Source organism: Plecotus auritus (genome assembly GCF_963455305.1).
Source record: "Plecotus auritus genome assembly, chromosome: 5".
NCBI lineage: Eukaryota > Metazoa > Chordata > Mammalia > Chiroptera > Vespertilionidae > Plecotus > Plecotus auritus.
In genome coordinates, this window is record NC_137776.1 from 123,489,324 (window position 1) to 123,512,837 (window position 23,514).

The 23,514-nt window shown below is 42.1% G+C and overlaps 1 protein-coding gene across 2 annotated transcripts in view; it reads right to left on the bottom strand.

The window, feature by feature from the left end:
• ADAMTSL1 (ADAMTS like 1) overlaps positions 1–23,514 on the bottom strand; it is a 409,739-nt gene that overhangs the window by 172,611 nt on the left and 213,614 nt on the right. For both annotated transcript variants that reach the window (XM_080667642.1, XM_080667641.1), the window contains 2 exons: positions 14,572–14,873; positions 7,416–7,545 (listed from right to left, as the gene is read on the bottom strand). In XM_080667642.1, the coding sequence (XP_080523768.1) occupies positions 7,416–7,545; positions 14,572–14,873 (432 nt within the window). The remainder of the gene's footprint in view (positions 1–7,415; positions 7,546–14,571; positions 14,874–23,514) is intronic.

Sequence of the window (23,514 nt, forward strand, 5' to 3'; positions counted from 1 at the left end):
GGGTTGTTTGGTTTAATAACTACTTTAGGACGGCAGTATCTAAGATTAAAAAAAAAATGTAATGGGCCCTATCCAGTTTGGCTCAGTGGATAGAGTGTCGGCCTGCAACCTGAAGGGTCCCAGGTTCGATTCTGGTCAAGGGCATGTACCTTGGTTGCGGGCACATCCCCAGTAGGGGGTGTGCAGGAGGCAGCTGATCGATGTTTCTTTCTCATCGATGTTTCTAATTCTCTATCCCTCTCCTTTCCTCTCTGTAAAAAATCAATAAAATATATTTTTTAAAAAAATGTAATGGCATTCCCCAAACCCTAATTCAGGGAACAAAGAAGGTTTTTCATCACTGAATCCCCAGCACAATGCCTGGCACAAAGCAGGCATTCAATAAGTATTTGTTCAATGGAGGTTGAATGAAGAGAAATTCTAGTCATATTAAAGGGCACTATAAAAGTCTAAATTGAGGGATGTAGACCATTTTGTATCCTCTTACACATGGACAAATACTAGTAAGGTATTATATATAAACATGTTCATCATTTCAGTGTTTTCCCATTTTTAATGCCCGAATACTCTCATCTAAATTTTTCTTATGAAAATGTAAGTCTAGTTCCCTGTAGACTTCTCATGGTTCCTTATTTATAGTTAAAGCCAGTTCCTGTTTTGTGACTAATAGGCGTGCTTTGTCTTTAGGACTTAAATCTGACTCAGTAGTTTTCTAATAGAATTTACTTTTTCTCTCTTTCTTGAAAAGCTTTAACTCTGGATAATTATTACCTTCAAAGAATCACAGAATGTTAGAGCTAGAAAGGCCTCAGGGATCACCCAGCTGCACCTCTCATGACTCCTTTAAGATACCATATGTGGGGTTCTATTCTCCTGCCAGGACAATAAGTCCAAATCTCACTGGGTTGATCGTGGGAGCATATGAAGTGCTAACATACCTAGGGCAAGAGTCATTATTCATTTCAATGAAAATATAATGGTGTGCACCGCACAGAGCACACTATTTATTTGTGACTTTATGTGAGAAAAAGTGTAGATGCCTGTAATATAAAAATGTTAGTCACCATTACCACTTTAGCTCTATTGGATGAGCAGCCAGAGGGAAGCAAATATACTTTCCCAGCAAATATACTTTGTCCACTCCCCTGTTTAACCCTCTTCAATGGTTCCCCATTGACTGCAGGACATAAACTCCACAACTTCCTTTAGCACACTGGGCTATCCTGATCTGGCCGCAACCCACCCTCTAAGACTACCTTCCATTTCTTGTCCTTTTCTTTGCGTTCATGCTTTTCCTTTCTCCTGCAACGTCTGTCCTCTCTCTTCTTTACCTGGGTGACTCCTACTCATGCCTTATCATTCAGTACAGGCTTGCCTCCTCCAAGAAGCCTTCTCTCGGCCTCATGCTTGCCTCATTCACAGTAGCTACTGTTTTGAAATCTTCCTCCTCCATTAAATAATAACTCCTTTCGAACAGGGTTTTGTATTCTAGTCATCTCTGAGGACCAAATGCAAGCAGACTGTGTACATGAAATTGTCCAGTACATTTTTATTTTTTACTGAATTGGGATATAAAAAACTTTCTGCCATTTTTTGTGTGTGTGTGCATATGGTTAATTTTAGTCAATGGTCTATATAAGGACTTTCCCAGAGTTCAGGCAGAAATATATGGTCTAAGAGGGGCTGTTCAATGACATAGTTGTTAAACACCAGGAAAGCTTCCCTCTCAGCACTTAATTGAATGGATCTGCCTAAAGCTGATGTTTCTACCTTTATAGAACAGGTGACATAATGGGAAGGTAGAGCCAGTCCTTTGATTTTTACCCCAGATTCATGCAACAACTGAATCTATGCATGCGAAGTGATTTTGAATATGATCAAAGCTCATTTCACAGAGTTTTGAGGTTGATAGAACAGGTGATGTGTAACCAGGGGAAGTGCTGTCTTTAGGAGACATGAACATTTCAGCCCCAAGGCAAGTATGCATGTGACAGTTACTCTTGTTGATGTCAAAATGCTGCTGGGGACAATTCTGATCACTAGGCCAACACATTCCTGGGCAGAGCAATATCAGAGCCTGCCACTGGGCCAATCAGGTCCAATCGTTAAGAAACAGGTCTTGGCGGGTTCCTCTGTTGCAACTTGTCCATCAGTGGAAGAAAGGAGAGGCAGTGTAATTACGCATCTGGGTTTACCAAGGAGACTGACAATAGTAATAGCATTAGTTCTCCGAAGGCGCCTGATTATGGCCTCCAGATCTGGACTTAATTTCTGTGAACGCCAGTGAGCTTTGGTGTGCTTTTGCTTTAAGCACTTAAAAGTTAGTATGGACAGAGCCAAGAGGCAGCATATGGAAACTTTGGGAACATAGCAGAAGATAGACCAATATTTAGAAAGCATGTTGAAACAGAAACCTTAAAGTAAGTTGTCAAAGGGGAAGGTGGCTGCAAAGCTTTGAAAGCTCCAACAAATAAAGCGTGGCTGTGTAAAAAGGCAACACCTTCTGCTCGAGCCATTGTAGGCCAATATAAAAGAGAATCAGAAATTGGAAATCATTTGGTGCTGGTGCGCATGGCTTTTGTTAGTGTACAATAAAATTGGCATTCTGCAGTGTGCTTTTAAAGAGGAGACTCCGTGACCTTTGAGATGTTTTTCTTAACTCTCGCATCTCAAATAGGGATTCTCAAACTTCTTTTGTAGTTCTTGCTAGTTCTAGGAACAACCCTAGGTCTGAGAAAAGGAGTTGGGTTAGGGGGTGGGAGGTGGGGGCAGAAACCAAGTAATGTTCCTGGAATTATGAGCTCCCCCCCACCCCACTTTACTGTTTATCTGTTCTGTACCACTCAGCTGTTCTCTGTTGCAGAGAAATAAAAGTTTAGTTTAAAAAGTATGTTAGAACAAAGCTGCAGAAATTGCCTGGAATTTCCTTCATTTTCAGCCATCTGGCTTTCATTGCTTACTTCTTGCCCCTCCTCCAGGTACGTTTACCAAATCTTTTCAACACACACTGGCCAAGCTATCAAATGCTTATAATTAATAACAGTCATACCCTTTTTTTTTCTTTAAGGTAGTGGTTTCTGGCTTTCCTTGGGCTGCTCATGTCATTGTTAGTATAACCCAGGGAGATGGCCAGTGAGGCCTTTTTCTCGAATAAGAGAGAAAAAACTAATCAAATTTGAGTTAAGTCCTGAATATAAAACATTGTTTTATTCAAAAATAAAGTATTTCTCACCAGGAATAAAAGGGAAGGAGAAGAAAAAGTATTTTTTTCATTTTTTTTCTGAGTGCTTACTGCAATCCTCTTTTAGAGATGAAGAATCTGAGGATCCAAAAAGATGTGTGACCTCTTGAAGGTCACACAGCTAAACGTGACGCAGCAGAATTGGAGCATAGGGTCAATCTATCTGCTGGTTTTCATTTTGGTGGTCTCAGGGAAAGGAACCATTCTTAGTGCAAATTAAGTGGAGAAACAAGTTGCCGAACAACATATAAATATGATCCCATTTACAAAGGGAAGAAAACCTTATATATTTGTATGTATTCATATATGCATATAAATTTATAGAACAAGGTCTGGAAAGGCATACATCAAACCATTAGCAGTGGTTATCTCTGGGGAGAAGAATGGAGTGGGATTGGAGAGCATGTTGGAGAAAGAGGAGCGTATGCCTTTCTGGATTGCTTCTGCTATGCTGGACTTTTAAAGAATGAGGATATTCATGTATTACTTGTACAGGTTCCATAGTACTCGGAAAGCTTTCTTATTGGGAGCAGGAGGCTGACCTCTTTCCTAATGACTGATCTTAGCCCTTTTTGGATATTTCTGCCATAAGCTGGTCTAAGCCACCAGTGAAGGTTGGCAGGGTGGTGGGGCTTCTGGACACAAATTACTCAGATGATGGTGAAGGAACCTACAGTGATTTTCCTGCCTTGTAATAACAACTTTTTTGCTATCAACTTTGATATAAAATTTTCACTGTCAAGCTCACAAGCAAAAATAATCCTAATTTCTCCTGGACAATTTTAGGCAAGATTGTAAAGGGATTGATACCTGTCCTCCTGCTACATACTACCTTCTCTCTCTCCCGACGAGCAAATTACTTTCTGGACAATGCAAACAATTCATTCAACAACCGTGTCCACATCCACTGTATCAAAGCTTGCCTTCCTATTCTTATTTTGAGGATACTTTGCCATATGTGATTGCTAAAATATAGGGTTACTTATCCTAAGGCTATTTATATTTTAAATTGGCATTTAAAGCCTTCAACTTAGGGAAGGGACTCTAAATAATGGCAATTCGGTACCATCTGGTACATGGGAGGGAAGGGATAGGGGGATGGAGAGAAGGCAGCACTGGGGTCTTCCCAGCTAGCATTAATAATAGGGTCTAAACCTTACTACTTATAAATTTGATCCTAGTCCTTTATGCACATTTATTAAGTAAACACTTAATAAGCCCCTGCTATGTGTCAGACATTATGCTAGGCATTCGTTGCAGAGAGAGGAGGAGTAAGACATAAAGCTGACAGCAAGGACTTCAAAATATAGTTCTCTTCAATAGACAACTACTATTTTTTAAAGTGCCCCCCAAAATGCAGGCAGTTCGTGCGCATGCACATATACACATGCAAGTGGGAACAGGACAGTATCTCTCATTTGAGAATACAGCATTGCTGCCCGACCTAAATTTACCTCTCCATCCTAACCTCGCTGCTCTCCAGTTGGGTGAATCTAAGACCTAATTGCATGGGCAGGGGATACAAACCCCTTCTACTTGACAGTATTTTCCCCATGTAGGAAGAAGCTGAGTGGTTTCAGCATGGACAGACAACTAGGGCCTCGGCTAGGAGGCCCAGAGGCCTGGCTTCCCATCCTAGCTCTGTCACTACTAGCTGTGCGCCTACCCTTTCTGTATCCATATCTGCCAAAGGATTGAAGGGCACCACCTCCTGCTCAGATATCCCCTGACTCTTCATTCTTCTGATTCTTCTGTAGAGTGAAGACTACTGCTGCTGTTTTATTGTGCTGATCATTGCTGTCACTTCTGTCTGCTTATTTACTCTCACTTTAAAAACAAGCAGAAATGTCTCCCTAACCACATCCCAGTGTTGTAATGACATCCAAATGCTGTGATGAGCTGAGACAATGTCGAGGAGTCAGTACTTGGAACTAGCTGGAAATCTGGGATCTGCAGCCACTGAACCTGCCCCTTCCTGGGGCAGCAGAGGGAATAGGACACAAGATGTTATTTTTCATCCTCTGAGTATTAACGATGGTTAAAGTAGATGAGCTTAATTTATATTGACTTCAACAAGGACTTATGTTCCGCTTAACTTTATTTCATTTGCTCCAGAGACACTCGTGACCTTGATTTTCTACTAGTCAGTGGTCAGACTGACAGGCCAGACCTCTCTTGTTGGGCGTAGCCAGGGATTTCATGGGCCAACCATACACAGATGAGCATCTGTAATTTGATGCTTATTAAAACAACAATGTGGACACGTGTATAGTGGGCTGGTATGACTCTCTCTTCATCCCATCAAAGAGCCAAAGCAGATTTTCATCTTAAAAATGAGAAATGTATGGAGGTAACTCATATGGAATATTTCACTGTGACATCAAGGAGGGAAATCTCTCTCTTTCTAAAGGTTGGTGTAAAATGTATATGAAAGAGGAGGTATGTTTGGAAGGGGCGTAATGGTGTGGTGGTGCTTTCTCAAGCACCTTGTGTTCAGTGGGAGTAATTTAAATCTTTAAATCACAGAAATTCTTATTGTGCGTAGATCAGTGTTTCGTGCACACTTTAGGGTGTCCTCTGCTGGGCCCCAAGTTTCTGTACATTGTCTTTTAGGCTCTTGGTCTGTGTTACTGCCCATGCATTCAAAAGGCCATAGCATTTTTCGTGGGATGGACAGAAATGACGTTTCAAGTCTGGGCCACTGGGCTTATGTCTCTGAGAGGAGGCCGCTGGTTAAATAGCTTTCCTAGGGAATTGCTAGTTCTACTGAACACCAGTTAGGAAGCCGCTTTTGCTCTTGTGTGTGCTCAGAGTTATCAGATCTCAGGGTGCATACCAAGGCCCCAGGGCATGTCCTATCTGGGCAGTCTTCCTACGATTACATATCCCTTCCCCTGATTTCCTCTGTGTGAATGGCAGAGCTGGTATCAGAAGCACATGCCAAACTTTCACCAGGTCCAGGCAGATATGTTCTCACACCTAGCTGTTCACAGTAGGAAGAGGTTTCTGAGCATTCCATGCACTGGATCAAGCTCTAGTGGGGCCAGCCCTTGACTTTGTTTCACTGGCTGCCACTCTCCCGAGTGGAGTGCGGCTCTAAGCAGCGGCCGACTGATCTTCTGGTTCCTTTGGAGAATATGGCCCTCGTGGCCCTCCTCCCTTCTGCCTTTGAAAGGGGAAGCCAGGCTCACCATTCAGATTAATACATGGGACAATTCTGTGTCGCTGTGGGATTGCCCTGATCTGATCTGAGGAGGCCTATGATCTGTACCCTCTACGTCCCAAAGGAAGATAGAACAAGACAAGCAGCATCAACTTAAGTAGCAAATTACTGTTAATTCCTGAAGGCAACACATGGCTTCTTACAGGATACTGTGCAGAAAGAAGAGACACCATTCAGAAACAGCATTCCCCTGCATGCCTAGGATATGACCTTATCTGGTAACATTCTTCATTCCATCAGCCGACTTGAAAGTCTGGCTTTGGTCCCGTAAACATGTCCCTTTAAAACCAGAATCATAGATGAGATGGGTTAGCTCCTACAGAGATTTGCTCCAAAGAAGTGGTCAGGAGGCAAGTCTCTCAAGACACCCTAACGTTGTGTAGATGGAGGCAGTGATTGGATTGACTGACTAAGACTCAAGGTTGGGTAATAATGAGACCCAGGCAGGGCTGAACAATAAAATGCCCTAATTGATTTTATGCATGTGAAATGACACACATACACCCCAGAGCATGCTATAATGAATCTACATGCTGTGTGCATGAGATTTACCGTGGATCAATTATACCACCCAGATGCTCCATGAGCCAACCCACTGCTGTGGTGTGAGGCCTTGGGACACAGGCTACAAGGTGGCAGAGACTACGGAGTCTGTGGTCAGTTCATACTCCCTCCAGGAGAAAGCTGCCGTGTGGCACGTGCACATACCGGTCACGCCACGGGACCACTTCAGTGCACGGAGCCTTCTGGGCCCTGAGCATGACCATTGGGCTGGAATTCCAGAGCCCTGGTTTCAATTAAACTTAAGTGGATTTGACTCACAGTTTGAACTGATGCTAATTGGTTTTCAAAACACTGGGTAACAATAAGTTGTTCTGGTCTTGCCCACGGACGGACGCACCCAGCTCCGAACACGCTCCAGGGTAGCAGGGCAGGCAACATGCCTGTTACCTTGATGGGCAGGGCTCCAAGCTGCAGGCTTTCAGGAGCTTCGGGGGCCGGCGGCTGGTCACGCACAGGTTCTCATCAGCAGGCTCCCGCGTCTGTTTGTTCAGGCAGCTCACCACAGCCTCCTGGACACCTGTGTACAAATCACACTGTCAGGCCGAGTGGGCGTGTGTGGGTGATGAAGTGTAGACAAGGCAGTTGGTGGGAGGTCTCTGTGATTGGTAGGACTCTCGCCGCATGTCAGAGACAGCAGTGTAAAGCCCGGGACTGCCCGTCTCATCTTGTCAAGCATTGCTCGATCTGGGAGAAAGTACACATAGGCTCGTGCCTCTGGGCGCGTCCCCGGAGAGGACAGGCTGCTACCAGGATGTTGAAATGCTTTAAAAAAATGCCACCAGGCCCTATAGCTGCCAACGCGGAAACGTGATAATTTAATGCAGACGGAGAGCAGGGTGACAAAAAAAATGGTCCCAAGACCTTCGCACATTACATTTTAATCAACAGGAGATTGTTGTATTTGGAAGGGAGGCCCAGAGCCATGTTTTAATATACAGCAATCTGTAAACTGCTGTTCTCCTGGGGCCTCGCATCCAGGACTCCAGTTTCTGTTGGTTTCTTTTGATTCTGGTTCCTTTCCTTAGTGAGCCAGGGCAGTTCTTTAGAACAAAGAAAGAGAACAAGATGCATAATGACTACACCCATGGAAACAGTGTTCTCACTGACACCTGCATGCCCCTGACGCAGAGCTAGTAAAACAGGACTCTGAGCAGTGATGGGCACAGGTGACTTGGCAGGTCCAAGGTGGTGGGCAGGACCCGTCATGGAGACTTTCACGGAGCAAGGAAGCATCGAACTGGGTAAGGTCATTACCTTCCCGGACCAGACTTTTCATTCTGGTGCCCACAATAATAATAATAATCCAAATAATAATAGTCATAATAATAGTCCAAATCCACCGGTTGCCCATGGTCAGCCAGGTATGAGGCTAAGAGCGCGACTTGCACCATTCAGTCTTCTCAACAACTCCATGAGGAATGCACTACTTGTAGCCCCAGTTTACAGCTTAGAAAACTAAAGCGTGGAAGGGTCAAAAGACTTGCTAAGGTCACACAGTTGACAAACATGAAGCTGTGCCTTAGTACTGGAGCCTTAATGCTGACAGCGTTAACATTTAAAAATACTGAGAGGCTGTTCTATCTGCTGGAGATCTTCAGGAATAGCCTAGACATTTGTCTGGAATCATTTCAGCAGGGTTTAGTTTAAAGAACAGGCGAGACAAAACACTCTCGATAATAAGCTTCCAGTCGTACATAGCTATGTATATAAAGATCTGTATATCTAAAGATACCTATCTGTAGTTAAATATTTGTATGTAGTTACAGCAGAATATGTGACAATCCATTGAATTAGTGTTATATATAAATACACATATCCAGGGGTGGGAAAAAGTAGGTTTATAGTAGTAATGAGCTCACAAAACACTGTTTATTCTTATATTATTATTTATCAATTATTATTTATTTGTATTACAACCGCAAACCTAGTTTTGTCCACCCCTGTATTTCTTATTTTTATTTTCTGCATTGCTTTGCAATTACTACTAGATGTAATTCAATTGATTCATCATTTCTTTAAAAAAAACAACAACCCATATTTTTATTGATTTTTTTATAGAGAGATGAAGCGAGAGGGACAGAACAAGAAATATCAGTGTGAGAGCTTAACATCAATCCGCTGTCTCCTACACACCCCCTGCCAGGGAGTGAGCCTGCCACCAGGGCATGTGTCCTGATCAGGAATCGAATGGGCAACGTTTTGGTGCGTAGGATGACACCTAACCAACTGAGCCACACCGGCCAGGACACTGACCATCACTTCTTAGGCCTGTTGTTTCCCTCCTTCTATCTACCCTATATTTCTCCAAGAAGATATCACCCCAATCAACAGGCTAATGCTTCCTAGGGTGATGTTATACTGGCTTAGATCACCCAACAAGACCATCAGTCAAAAAGTGACATTTTAAAGCCAGAATCAGTATCACCTTTTTTTCCTTCCGAGTAAGTCTCATACATCAAACATTAAAAAAAAATCGGTCACAATATTTACCCTGTGGCCATGAATGTAAATTTTCTTTTTTCTGAGTTTTCAATAAACTTCAAAATTTAATTTAAATATATCACGGCTAGTTCAGAGTGGAGAATTTGGGATTTGTACGGGACATGCAAGATACTCCATCGTATTCTGTAATGCTGACCACAGGGTGTTTCTCATGGTTCCAGCTGGGATGAGCCATTTGAAATCCATGGAATGGTGATACAGCAAAACATTTCACAAGAAGTGGTTGATATCATCACTGACCCTTCCCCCTGGAATCGTCTGGCATTATTGAGGTAATGACAACAAGGCGCTGGATGAGGTTAACAATTCCATACAGAACCCAGAGCTGTGCTTACATTATATTAAGAAACACATTAAGAAATTAAGTTTTCAATTTATTTAAGAGATACTAAATGTTGCTCTAAAATAAAATATATTTGGGCTTTGTTCAGCTACAAATACGTTATCATTTGCCTTATTTGAAAGTATTTCAGGTGTGTTTGTGTGCGGGGGGGGGGGGGAGGGGAGGGGGCGTGTATGAGTAATGTGACCTGTTTTTACTGTGTGAACTCTTTGTTTATAGAATTTAGGTCCTTCTAAGATTGCAAACAATGGATGTAATAAAGGTTATGTTTCCACACAACATCTGTAGTCTCCTTTCTTGGATATGTGGAACACAAATTTACACTAAACCAATAATCATAGCTCAAGATCAAAATCACCTCTGCGATGGTTAAGAGCTGGGACTAAGCATTTTAGAGTTACTCGATTCTAACCTAGCATATTCTAAAACAATGTACTGGGCCTCCGCAACACTATGAGTTAAAGGTCTATTGCGATAGTGGCCAGTTGCCTTGGCATTTTTAGGTGGGGCCCGGGATGGTGGGGGAAAGGAAGGACAGAGCTCTGTCATAAGAAAGGAGTATTGGGAACCAGCCCTGTAGTCAACACACAATAAATTTTTGTGGCCTGACGAATGGAATGAAATGCCTAAAGGGCAGGGCATTCTAAGCATAGTGTGCAATTAAGGCTAAGTGGAGGTGGGGATGGGATGCCTGGAGGGAGGAACATGGAGTGAGGGAGCTGCCGTGGACCTGGGAGTGTGGGAAGTTGGAGGAGGGAGGAAATGTGAGGACTTCACCTTCAAGTTCACAGTATCCTTGGCCCAGGGGAGTCAGGCCAGGAAGTGAGAAGTTAGCTCATCCAGTTTGTGTTCTTTCCAAACAGGCTAATATATGCACTGAGAAGGACATTCTAAACCAACGCAGAACATATGTATAACTACAGTAGTTTATGATTTTGAGTTTTCCTTTCTTGACAGAAGCAAAAGGAGAGAGAACTCATTAGGAAAAGGGAACAGCAGGTATAAGATGTCCTCATTCTTGCTGAAGTAAATTTCCAGTTTTCCCTCAGCTAGAGTTCAATGTTGATTTTTACCATCTAGGAGTTCAATGTCAGAAAGTTGTTCAGGTTCAAATCCTTGACCACACCTAATATTGCACATAGGGAAATTAAAATAGAACAAGGAGGTGATAGTGAGGCACAGGACACAGCCACAAACAGGTTAGGCTCATTTTTAATCTTCCAGAAATGGGATTTTCATTGTTTCTCTCTCTCAGAATAGCTTAATTGTTACATGATATTTGATGACAGCTTGGGGAAACGAAGTCACTTACTGTAGCCTAAATTACTAACTAGTTCCTTCTGGTCGCTACCTCTGCTAGGTGAAAGGTTACTTTTGTGTCTATCCAATTTCCTCTCTTGAGATTACAAAAACAATAAAATTAGCCCAACTGGCCTTACAGCCCACAATTGATTTTTAAAAAAAAAAACATGCCTACCTGTTAATCTTGTACATTTTTGGTTGCCTTCAGCAAAAATGATTAAAAATATACACTGAGTGGCCAGATTATTATGATCTCTGAATGCATAATAATCTGGCCACTCAGTGTGTGTGTGTGTGTGTGTGTGTGTGTGTATATATATATATTAGAGGTCTGGTGCATGAATTCGTGTATGGATGGGGTCCGGCCAGTCTGGCCAGGGGGAGAGGACATGGGCGGTTGGCTGGCCTGCCTACTAGACAAACTCCTGGTCGAGGGGACAATTTGCATATTAGCCTTTTATTATATAGGATATACACTGAGTGGCCAGATTATTATGCGTTCAGAGATCATAATAATTTGGCCACTCAGTGTATGTAACCTCATGGGTTATATTTTGGTGAAAGATCAAAGTTGATAATACAATAAAGTGTTACTGCCAAACACTGACTTCAAAATGTACTTGTCCCATATAACAAAATAATTTTTTAGTGCATATGGGCATCATATGGGCCCATATATCCCAAGCCTATTTTCACCAGTTTGGAGTTTTCAACTTGAACATTTTAGGTGTAAATATATGACCTTGGCACAGGGACATAACTATAGGTAAGTCTGCACAGTTGTTGACAGTTAAGAACTAAGGCATTTCATTAACTTTCCTTGCCTTGGACAGAAAGGATGTACAATTTATGTTATACAAACACGCTCAGTTCCTACAGGCAGAGATCAATGGCACATCAAACATCCAAATCTTATTTCTAACTCAATATCTCCTGAAAACATTTTACATGAAAAACATTCCATATACTCTCCCCACTTTAAATTTTATGCCCTTGGTTGATCCGCAAAATAGTTAGACTCTTAAACATAAAGGTATCTGCTTATTTATATATTCCATTACTGCATCTTTTTTTTCCATCTGTTCATCAAGTTCCAGGCATGACTTGTAACTGAGAACCATAACTGAGAGACCCTAAGTAATTTTTTTCAAAGCACAGTTGTTTTAGACAAGAGATAATAATACTTCAATTCAGGTGATCACGGAAATTGGGGATAAACACACACCTTCTGAACTCTTGAGTCATTCCTTATATTGGAAAGAAGCCACGGTAGCCACTGGCGGTGGCCTTTCCACGTGACCTCTTAGCTCCTGCCTAGGCTCAGAGATCACCAGCTTATTTAACACTTCTCCCTCGTTAAGGACGGAAAGATGTCCTCAGTGTGAGGGAAGAACACCATAAGAACATAGATTAGCTGAGTTCCAAGAAACTCTTCCAGAATCAGATGGAAAAATTTAGGTTTTAAAAGAACAGGGCTCTCCATTAAACCACTTAGGAACTTTACGGTTTCAAACTGGAAGGCTTAGAAACAAACAAGAATCTCAAGGTCAAAACTATTAAACGCTTATTAAAAAATTGTGTTGGAGAAAATTGATTCTTTGCTAGTTCTTGTTCCACTATTCATTCCTTTTCAGCTCCATGGGCACAATTTGGTCACATTTATCCATACATTCTCAATAATGACAAAAGGTGCCTTGTTTTTTCAATCTTCACCTGAGGAGTGAGGATATTTTTTCCATTGATTTTGAGAGAGTGAAAGGAAGAGGGAAAGGGGGAGGAGGAGAGGAAAAGGGAGGGCAGGGGAGAAAATGAGAGAGAGAGAGAGAGAGAGAGAGAGAGAGAGAGAGAGAGAGAGAGCGAGCAGAGAATGAACCTGCAACCCAGGTACATGCCCTTGACCAGGAATCGAGCCCTCAAACCTCCTGTCCTCAGGCTGACACTCTAACCACTGAGCAATGCAGGCCAGGACAAAACATGCCTTTTAAAAAGTTTTCAAAATGTCATGGTTTCTAATGCAGTTTGGGGAAATAATTTTAATATATATATATTTACACCTCTTAAGAAACTTTGCTGGGAATGCAGAACCTTAACATGCCACAGGGGTCTTGATAGCCAGAGAGGGGGATTTGGCAGGAGATCAGAGGGATCTTGATAGCCAGAGAGGGGGATTTGGCAGAGTTTCTTCACCTATCAAAATCTCACTTGGGAGTAGACATGTGGCAATAGGAATGTAATGTATTGTCTATAATGGTAAGAAAGACTATAATCTCGACGAATTAGCTGTTGATTTAAATGCCTTCCTCTCCCACCACAATCCCATTCAGATTTCACCTGAAATAAAGAATCACTGAGTCTATTTGATCACCTTGAAATACACTTAGGAACCAGGTCAATATACATGGACCATTACACTAGTTCAATCATATTCATAAAGAGGAAGCTTCAGGAATTCTCTAGGTGCTTAAAGAAGTGTGGCATGATGCACTCTAGACAGAGAAATAAATAAATGGCAAGCCTCGTCCCCGCTGTCATCCCCACTGTCATGCACTAGCTGTGTGATCTTGCATAAGTCACCCAGCTTCTTTATATCTTCGTTTTCTCACCTGTAAAATGGCGGTGGGGTCAGACTTCCATCTTTAAACTCCCCTCCAGTTACAGGTAACCGCGGTGTTAATTGCCTTTTATACACCTTTTCCCTTTGGAAACAGATATTACTTTGGGAAATCAGCTGAGTAAATCAGAGGGACTACAAGTTATTCTTGGGAATAGCAGGCTGTTTTGTTGTCTTGGGTTCTGGTTCATCCCGTGTGCACTGAGGCAAGGGCTTAGATCAGTGGTCGGCAAAGTGCGGCTCGCGAGCCACCTGTGGCTCTTTGGCCCCTTGAGTGTGGCTCTTCCACAAAATACCATGGCCTGGGCGAGTCTATTTTGAAGAAGTGGCATTAGAAGAAGTTTAAGTTTAAAAAAATTGGCTCTCCAAAGAAATTTCAATCATTGTACTGTTGATATTTGGCTCTGTTGACTAATGAGTTTGCCGACCACTGGCCTAGATGAATAAAACTGAAAGTTGGGGGCATTGCTGGGTCCATGTCAACCATGTTTCTCAGTCAGATCCACCAGGATATTGTGCAAAACATCAGAATGACAATGGAAAGTAAAAGAATAAGTTGTGTTGGCCACTTCCAGCTGACAATCTCAGAGCTCCTCAAGCCCAGGAGAGACACATCTGGGTTTCATTCAGTTTGCTTTATGTTTAGAAAGGCTCCCTCCCCTCCTCCCCCAGCTTATTATTCCTGGACCGGAGGCAGTCACGTGACACAGTTGCACACAGGGAGAGAGGGTACAGATAAAGGACAAGAAGATGGTGGGGATCTGAGCCAGAATCCCCCTTCTTACCTCCTCCGCAGGACTCTGAGCACTTGGTGAAGCCCTCATACTCCCAGTCATACAGCTCATCAAAGTCCTGCAGGCCACCGAGGAGGCCATCTGTCTCTCCTGGGTTGGACTCAGGAAGCTCCCCGTTGCATGGTCCCGCATAACAGGCTCGCTGGGATGCCGGCTTGGGGCCTTCACATTCGTCCACAGGCAGGTCGGCCACGGACTGGGAGAAAGACAGGAGCACCTGGCACTTGACTATTCGCACCTGGGTCCCCACACCACAGGTAACCGTGCAGGCCGACCAGGCCTCTGGGATGAACCTGCAGTTGGCAAGCAAACAAGAGGACAGGGTGAGAAGCCCCAGGCAGCAGAGCCTGGGCATCGGGAGGGGCCGTGTCCCACCTGCCGCCATGGCCCAGTGCCCTCTCAGGATGTGCTCAGGGCCCTGCCACCCTGTCCTCTGATGGGCGCTTCCGTTTAGTTCATCAGCTCACTTGCCACTGTTTCTGGATTGGTCTCTTCCAGTGTCATATGAACTCCCAGCTGTAAGACATTCCAGCCACAGACCACCTGCTTTCTGCCTGCCTTGCACCCACAGGGATAGCGATTCCGAACAGGGAGGGAATTGATGGTTTCTTCCCTCTCGCTCTAAATCCCAGCACTTGTGCCTGTTGCAGGATGCTGGCTATTCTTACAGCAGGCTAATTCTGATACTAAGAACTCTAACAAAAGAAGCCCTTGGAGATATTTAAGGAAGTATTTCTCTTAGTCTGGATCTCATATTCTGTAATTTTCTTTGCTTCTCTGCACAATGTGCTTCCCAAGATTTATTTATATGCAGAAAAAGTTTTTTGTTTTCTTTTTGTATTTTGTAAGTTTCCAAGAATGGAGCAGTCTTGTTGCTCACACATTCTTTGAATTAGTCTGGACTACAGTTCTTTTTATATCACAGAGAAAAATCTGTGCTACAAATTTAAGTCCACAGGCATGTGACAGTAAAGAGAGGCTGTGCTTTGCTACAAGTGTGTCCTGTACCCCGCAGCCCCCAAGAGAGAAGCCACAATAGCCAGAACTTGATTTATCTCTGAGTTTCTCTAGAATGTAGTACAATATCCACATTTTTAAAAAAGTTTTTCCCCCCTCCCACTAATCAACAATGGCCATGACTGCAATGACCTTGAGAGGGGCCTAGGGAAAGAAGCCCAGAGGGAACTGCTAACATTTTCAAAAAGTTAGTAAAATAATCTGGAGCAAGAACTTTGGAATAAACATTTTTTATTTTTCCACAATCCTACTGCTTTCTCACAGGGAGTTGTGCTGAGGAGGCATGCAAACCTGGCTCCTTAACCTTGACTTTGGCAGAAAAGGGAAGAACTGATAAGAAGGTTGTAGCATTCAATCCTAGTGAGTGCAAATGGTTCATATCTAGTTTAGGGAAATTGAAATCCTCACAGAAAACCAATCCAAGTTTTCAAACTGGAAGGAACACAACAAGGATGCATCCTGGGTCTGAGCCTGGGCTGTGCCCGGAGCAGGGGACCTGGCGTGGTGTCTCAGGCATGGAAGGAGTCCCTTTGGGAAGGGTCTGACATTTGTTATCCTTAAGGAGCCATCCCCCTCGGAGAGGTTGAAAGTCACATGCAACCTTGTTAGGAAGGTGGATGAGGGAGGAAGGGCCACCCAGAATTATTCCCAAGAAATTCTCCTCACAATGTTACCTCCCTCCCTCTCATTTTTGATTTCTTGACTTCATCTTCTGGCACCTAGAGAAGTTGGGGAAAAACAGTGTCCTAAAAGATTAAAAAGTCTCTTGGTCTTTAAATAATGCTACCTAAGGAGACTCTTTAGAAAAATAAACCCAAAATCTGAACTCAGAATAATCATAACTCTGTTCTTTCACACTCCTATACGTGTGCCTGGCTCCTGACACAAGCATCATGACAAATACACAGACACTGAATATTACACTCCAGGTGCAGACATAACGGAAAATGCAAAACTGATGCAAGATACTACACAATTTCCTATACAGGAAAAACCCCAAAAGCAAATGGTAAGTCTGCCAACTGGAGCATAATGTGATGAACAATGCTTGTTTAATAATGTGGTGCTGAATTTTGTTTTCAACTACAAAAAGATGACAAGTTCATAAGAAGAACAGCACCCTATTAGCTTTCCCTATGCAATGAGGATTACTGTGCTGTCACCTATCACAGCCCTCTGCAGTGACCATTGTGAAAAGACAAGATCAGCTAGCTTTTTCTGTAAAGGGCCAGATAAAAAATATTTTAGATTTTGTGGCCATGCTTGTAGGTCTTTATTGTTGCAACTACTCAACACTGCCAACATAGTATGAAAGCAGCCCTAGACAACATGCAAACAAATTGGTTCGGCTGTGTCCCAATAAAACTTTACTTACAAAAACTGGGGGTCAGGTGGAAAGGGTAGTGAAAGGTTCTGAATTTGGCCTGTGGGCTGTAGTTTACTAACTCCTGCTACAGAACATTTAGTGAAGATGCCAAACACACTGAGACTCGCAAATAATCTCCAAAGTTATTTTAGGTCTTACTTTCTATTTTCCCCCACATATATAAAGCTTGTAAGAATGACAAGTAGCTAAATTGATCCATGCTTTATCTTCCAAAGTGAGTCCCAGATGAATTCTGGGAATATAAATGATGAGCAAACTAAACACTCAACTCTCCTTGCCTATAATGTGGATCACTTTGCATTTGGTCTCTTTCCAGGACCAAGAAGATACACCAAAAGCCCACAGAGTAGAAAGGGCATGCTACTGAGGCCCCATGAACTTGATGCAATAGCGGAAACATTTATTTTAAAGCAGCAACTAAATGAAAATAAGTATGCATGTATGCGTGTGTGTATTTTTGACTATCTGAACATTTAGGGTTAATAGCAAAACCAATAAACATCTATTTTATATCTCCCAAGTGAGAGTCTTATCAAATATCAAATAGCCTTACTGGCTTATCTCCCAACCCACTATCCTAAGGTCTTCATCAAGTTCACACCAATTAAAAACAATTTGGCTTTTAAGTGGTGCTGTCTTCTAGCAGTCATCTTAATTTCTCTAATGCATACACTGTATGATATAATATATCCTCTCTTGTTGAAGGCAGAAGATTATATTTCAAAAGAAAAATACATAATAGTGCAAATGGCCAAATGAATAATAACTTTTTCATACGAAACTTTCCCCCACACCCCTAGATCTCTCAACTCTGCATTTACTATCTTGAGCTTTCTGGCCACAAGTGGGAGGAAGCAAGGTCAGTGAGAGGGCAGGCAAGTGAGCTAAGAGGTTTAAATGTCATGTGTGGCTGACTCAATTAGAATAGTCCTTGTTGAGTTAGAACCTTTAAAGTGGGATCTTTAAAACGGAGTCAATAGGTAATTAAAAAGTCATTTTGATGTACAAATGTACAATGAAAAAGTTCTTATTATTGAAGTTTAATTTGGGTAATTAAAAAATTCTTTTCGTTAGCAGCACTATTGTGGGATGAATAAAAAAATGGCTGGGTGAGTTTCTTAAAAGATAGGCTTCAAGTTCAGGAAGGACTGATATGATTTCACATTTAATATTGCCATCTCCAGAAAATTTTAAAAAATTCTAGCAAATAAATGATTTATGCTTCTGTCTAGTCTTCTATTGATTTCCAAGCTTAATTGTTCATTTTATTAACAAAAAGTTAATAAAATTAACTTAAAGTTAGTCTTTTATTAGTTATTACCATAGTCCTTTTCGTGGAATAAAAAACAGTGATAATGAAACTCACTTGTAAAATCCCAAAGTGGTTTAATTTATTAGTAGCTATTATGGAGTCAGAGCATGGACTAAAATAATAAAAACAACTGCTTTATTAATTTAGTTAAACAGAACCAATTTACTCTTAGTTAATTAGTCTCATGTCACTGCAAATCTTAGCCAGAGGTAGGCTCTGAATTTAATACACTATTATATAGTCTGTGGTGAAGATATTTAACTTCTTTTCTCCTCTTACTTCTCTATTCCTTTCTCACTTATATTTTTATTTTAAAAATCATTGGGACTATTCAAAATAAGAGTAGCTTTAAGGTATATCATTTTTTTAAATTTAATAAATCTTTATTGTTCAGATTATTACAATTGTTCCTCTTTTTTCCCCCATAGCTCCCCTCCACTCGGTTCCCACCCCACCCTCTGCCCTTAACCCCCCCCCCGCCCGTCATCCATAGGAGTACAATTGTTGTCCAGTCTCTTCCCGAACGCCCCACATCCCTTTCCCCCTGAGAATTGTCAGTCCACTCCCTTTCTATGCCCCTGATTCTATTATATTCACCAGTTTATTCTGTTCATCAGATTTTTTTATTCACTTGATTTTTAGATTCACTTGTTGATAGATATGTATTTGTTGTTCATAATTTTTATCTTTACTTTTTTCTTCTTCCTCTTCTTTAAGAATACCTTTCAGCATTTCATATAATCCTGGTTTGGTGGTGATGAACTCCTTTAGCTTTTTCTTATCTGTGAAGCTCTTTATCTGCCCTTCAATTCTGAATGATAGCTTTGCTGGGTAATCTTGGTTGTAGGTTCTTGCTATTCATCACTTTGAATATTTCTTGCCACTCCCATCTGGCCTGCATAGTTTCTGTTGAGAAATCAGCTGACAATCGTATGGATGCTCCCTTGTAGGTAACTAACTGTTTTTCTCTTGCTGCTTTTAATATTCTCTTTGTCTTTTGCTCTTGGCATTTTAATTATGATGTGTCTTGGTGTGGTCCTCTTTGGATTCCTTTTGTTTGGGGTTCTCTGTGCTTCCTGGACTTGTAAGTCTATTTCTTTCACCAGGTGGGGGAAGTTTTCTGTCATTATTTCTTCAAATAGGTTTTCAGTATCTTGCTCTCTCTCTTCTTTTGGCACCCCCCATAATTCTGATGTTGGTACGCTTGAAGTTGTCCCAGAGGCTCCTTACACTATCTTTATATTTTTGGATTCTTTTTACTTTTTGCTTTTTCCAGTTGAGTGTTTTTTGCTTCTTTGTATTTCAAATCTTTGACTTGATTCTTGCGTTCCTCTAGTCTGCTGTTAGATCTCTGTATAATATTTTTTTATTTCAGTGTATGCTTAATTTCTAGTTGGTCCTTTTTCATATCCTTGAGGGTCTCACTAAATTTATCAGCGGTTTCTAGAAAATTCTTGAAAAACCTTATAACCGTGGTTTTGAACTCTATATCCAGTCGTTTGCTTTCCTCCATTTCTTTCATTTGTGATCTGTTTCTTTGTCTCCACATTTTGGCTGCTTTCCTGAGTTGATAGAGTGGCTTTGTGTGCTAGGTGTCCTATAGGGCCCAGTGGTTCAGCCTCCCCAGTTACCTGAGGTGGACACTCTTGGTGCATCCCTTTGTGGACTGTGTGCACAGTCTTGTTGTAGTTAAGCCTTGATTGTTGTTGGTATCACTGGGAGGAATTGACCTCCAGGCCAACTGGCTGTGAGGATCAGCTATGTCTACGCTGGGAGAACTTCTGTGGAGGAGACACCCTTATGAGACAAGACTTACAAAAGCCTCTGTGCTCAGCTTGGATGGGCGGAGTCTCAGGGCGGAGCAGAAAGCATTGGTTTCCCGTCAGCCCTGCCCTAATAGGCCCCTGTGTCTCAGTGTCCTATGGTAATCGCTGTAAGCATCTCTGAGAGAAAGCCGTCCTCAAGTTCTGCCCGCTACCAGACCATCCAGTTTCTCCCTGAATGAGTCTGGGTCCCCAGAGTCTCGCCTGGAACTGGAGTTCAGAGCTGTCAGGAGCTTTTGTCTTCCTCTCGCTTGAGAAAGCCAGCCGCTTACTCAGATGCCTGCCCTCTCTGCTCACGCGCCTCGGTACCTCTGCCTTCCGCAGTTCCTCTGAGTCTCAGTGTGCTTTTCTCTTTCCTGACAGTCCAGTTTCACCCTGTATGAGTCTGGGTCCCCAGAGTCTCGCCCGGAAATGTAGTTCATTGCAGTTGGGAGCTTTTGTCTCCCTCCCGCTTGAGAAAGCCGGCTGCGCACTCAGTTTCCAGTCCTCTCCACATGCATGTCTCAGTACCTCTGCCTCCTGCAGCTCCTCTGAGTCTCACTGTGCTTTTCTCTTTCCTTCTAGTTGTAGAATTTCCACTCAGCCAGCCTTCCTGTGGTTCTGGACAATGTCTGTTTTGTCCTTTAGTTGTAGTTTGGAAATTGTTGTGTGAGGCAGCAGTTTAGGTGTTTACCTATACCGCCATCTTGGTTTCTCAAGGTATATCATTTTGATGCTGTGACTAGCCTTGCCTTATGCTCTGGTTTCAAAATGCAAATTGAAACTTGCAGGAAATCACATTAGGAATATTTAATTTTTGTTTACTTTTCAATCTTATTACATTTGGGGTATAAGTCGACAGGGGTTGTGGATTTTGTTGCCCTCTCTCTGTTGGCAAATGTTTGAGTATGAGAGTGGTGGCAACATATTAGAGTGAGGAGAGAGGAGGGAATAAACTGAATAGTGTAGTTAAAAATTATAAGACTACTATTTGAAACAATAAACAAGTCATTAAAGTTGCAGGATACAAGATCAATATACAAAAATCTGTTGTGTTTTTATATACTAACAAAGAAATATAAGAAAAAGCAATGAAGGAAACAATCCCATTTACAATACAACAAAAAGGATAAAATGCTTAGGAATGAACTTAACAAATGAAGTGAAGGACCTGTACACTGAAAAGCATAAGAAATTGAAGAGAACACAAAGAAATAAAAAGATATTCTGTGTTTATGGATTGGAATAATTAACACTGTTAAAATGTCCATATTACTGAAAGCAATCTATAGATTCAATGCAATCCCTGTTAAAATCTAATTGCCTTTGTCACAGAAATAGAAGAAAAGATCCTCAAATTTGTATGGAACCACAAAAGACCCCAGATAGCCAAAGCAATCCTGGGAAAAGAGGACAAAGCCGAAGTATCACACTCCCTGACTTCAAACTATACTACAAGGTGACAATAATCAAAGACATGTGGTATTGGCAGTAAAATAGACACATAGACCAATGGAACCAGAACTGAGAGCCTAGAAATAAACCTACATGTATGAGGGCAACTAATTTTCAACAAAGGAGCCAAAAACATATATAATGGAGAAAGGAAAGTCCCTTCAATAAATGCTGTTGGGAACACTGCAAAGCCACATGCAAAAGAATGAAATTAGACACCTATCTGACACCATATACAAAATTACTCAAAATGGATTAAAGACTTGAATATAAGACCTGAAACAATAAAATACATAGGCAGTAAACTTATGGACCTTTGTTTCTGACAGGTTTTTGTGAACTTGATCTCAAAGGCAAGGGAAGTAAAATAAAGAATGAATAGGACTACATCAAACAAAAAAGTTTCTGTACAGCAAAAGAAACCAATAACAAAATGAAATGGCAACCAACTGAATGGGAGAAGGTATTTACAAATGATACTTCCGTTAAGGGCTAATATAAAAAATATATAACCAACTCATACAGCTCAGCAACCAAAAACATATAATCTGATTAAGAAATGGGCAGAGGATTTGAGTAGAAACTTTTCCAAGGAAGACAGAAGATGGCCAACAAATACATGAAAAGATGCTTTGCATCACTTGTTATAAGGAAAATGCAAATCAAAACGACAATGAGATATCACCTCACACTTGATAGAATGGCTATTATCAATTAGACAAGAAGTAAGTGCTGGAGAGGATGTGGAGAAAAGGGAATCCATGCACACTGCTGGTGGGAATGTTAATTGGTAGTTACTATGGAAAACAGTATGGATATACCCTACAAAAATTAAGTATATAGGTACAATATGACCCATCAATCCCTCTTCTGGGTATTAACCTGAAAAATTTGGAAATATTAAAGAATATTATATATATGTGTGTGTGTGTGTGTATATATATATGTGTGTGTATATATATATATATATATGGATATATATCTATCCCTATGTTCATTGCAGCATTATTCACAATAGCCAAGAAATGTAAACAACCTAATTGTCCTTTGACGGATGACTGGATAAAGATGTGATCCTATCTAATAAAAGAGTAATATGCAAAGTGACCGTACCACTGCTACAGCAACAAGCCACGCCCACAAGCCTATCAGGAGCGAATATGCAAATAAACCCAACCAAGATGGCTATGGCCACAGAGAGCAGGAGGGAGGCTTGGGTTTCCCCGGCAATGGAGGAAGCCAAGCTTTCCACCTGCCCTTGCCGGCCTAGGTCTCCACTCAAGGCTACAAAGTTTCAATGATAGAAGATACATTAATCCAAACAGCAATGGCGGCAGCCACAGAGCTGGAAAGAGCAGGAGGCTAGGGTTGCCCGCGGCCCTGCAGCCCTGGCCGGCGCAGGCCTCTGCTTAAGGCTACAAAGTTTCAATTATAGAATATACATAAATCCCAACAGAAATGGCTGCCACCTTGGAGCAAGCAGAAGGCTTGGCTCCACTGCAGGCTACAAAGTTTCAATTGTAGAAGATAAATAAATCCCAGATACCAGGGCCTCCGCTTGGGTCGCCAGAGGGCATGGCCGGCCTGCAAACCACCACAGGCCCCTTGCCCAGGCTGCCCCATGCCCCAAGGGAACCCCCACCCCGATCTGGGACACACTTCAGGGCAAACCAGCTGGCCCCCACCTGTGCACCAGGCCTCTGTCCTATCTAATAAAAGAGTAATATGCAGATTGACCATCACTCCAACACACAAGATGGCTGCCCCATGTGGTCAAAGATCCTGCCCCCATGTGGACACAAGATGGCCACCACAAGATGGCCAGCAGGGTAGGGCAGTTGGGAGGGACCAGACCTGCAAGGGAGGGCAGTTGGGGGCAATCAAGCCTGCAGGGGAGGGCAGTTAGGGGTGACCAAGCCAGTAGAGGAGGGAAGTTGTGGGTGACCAGGCCTGCAGGGAAG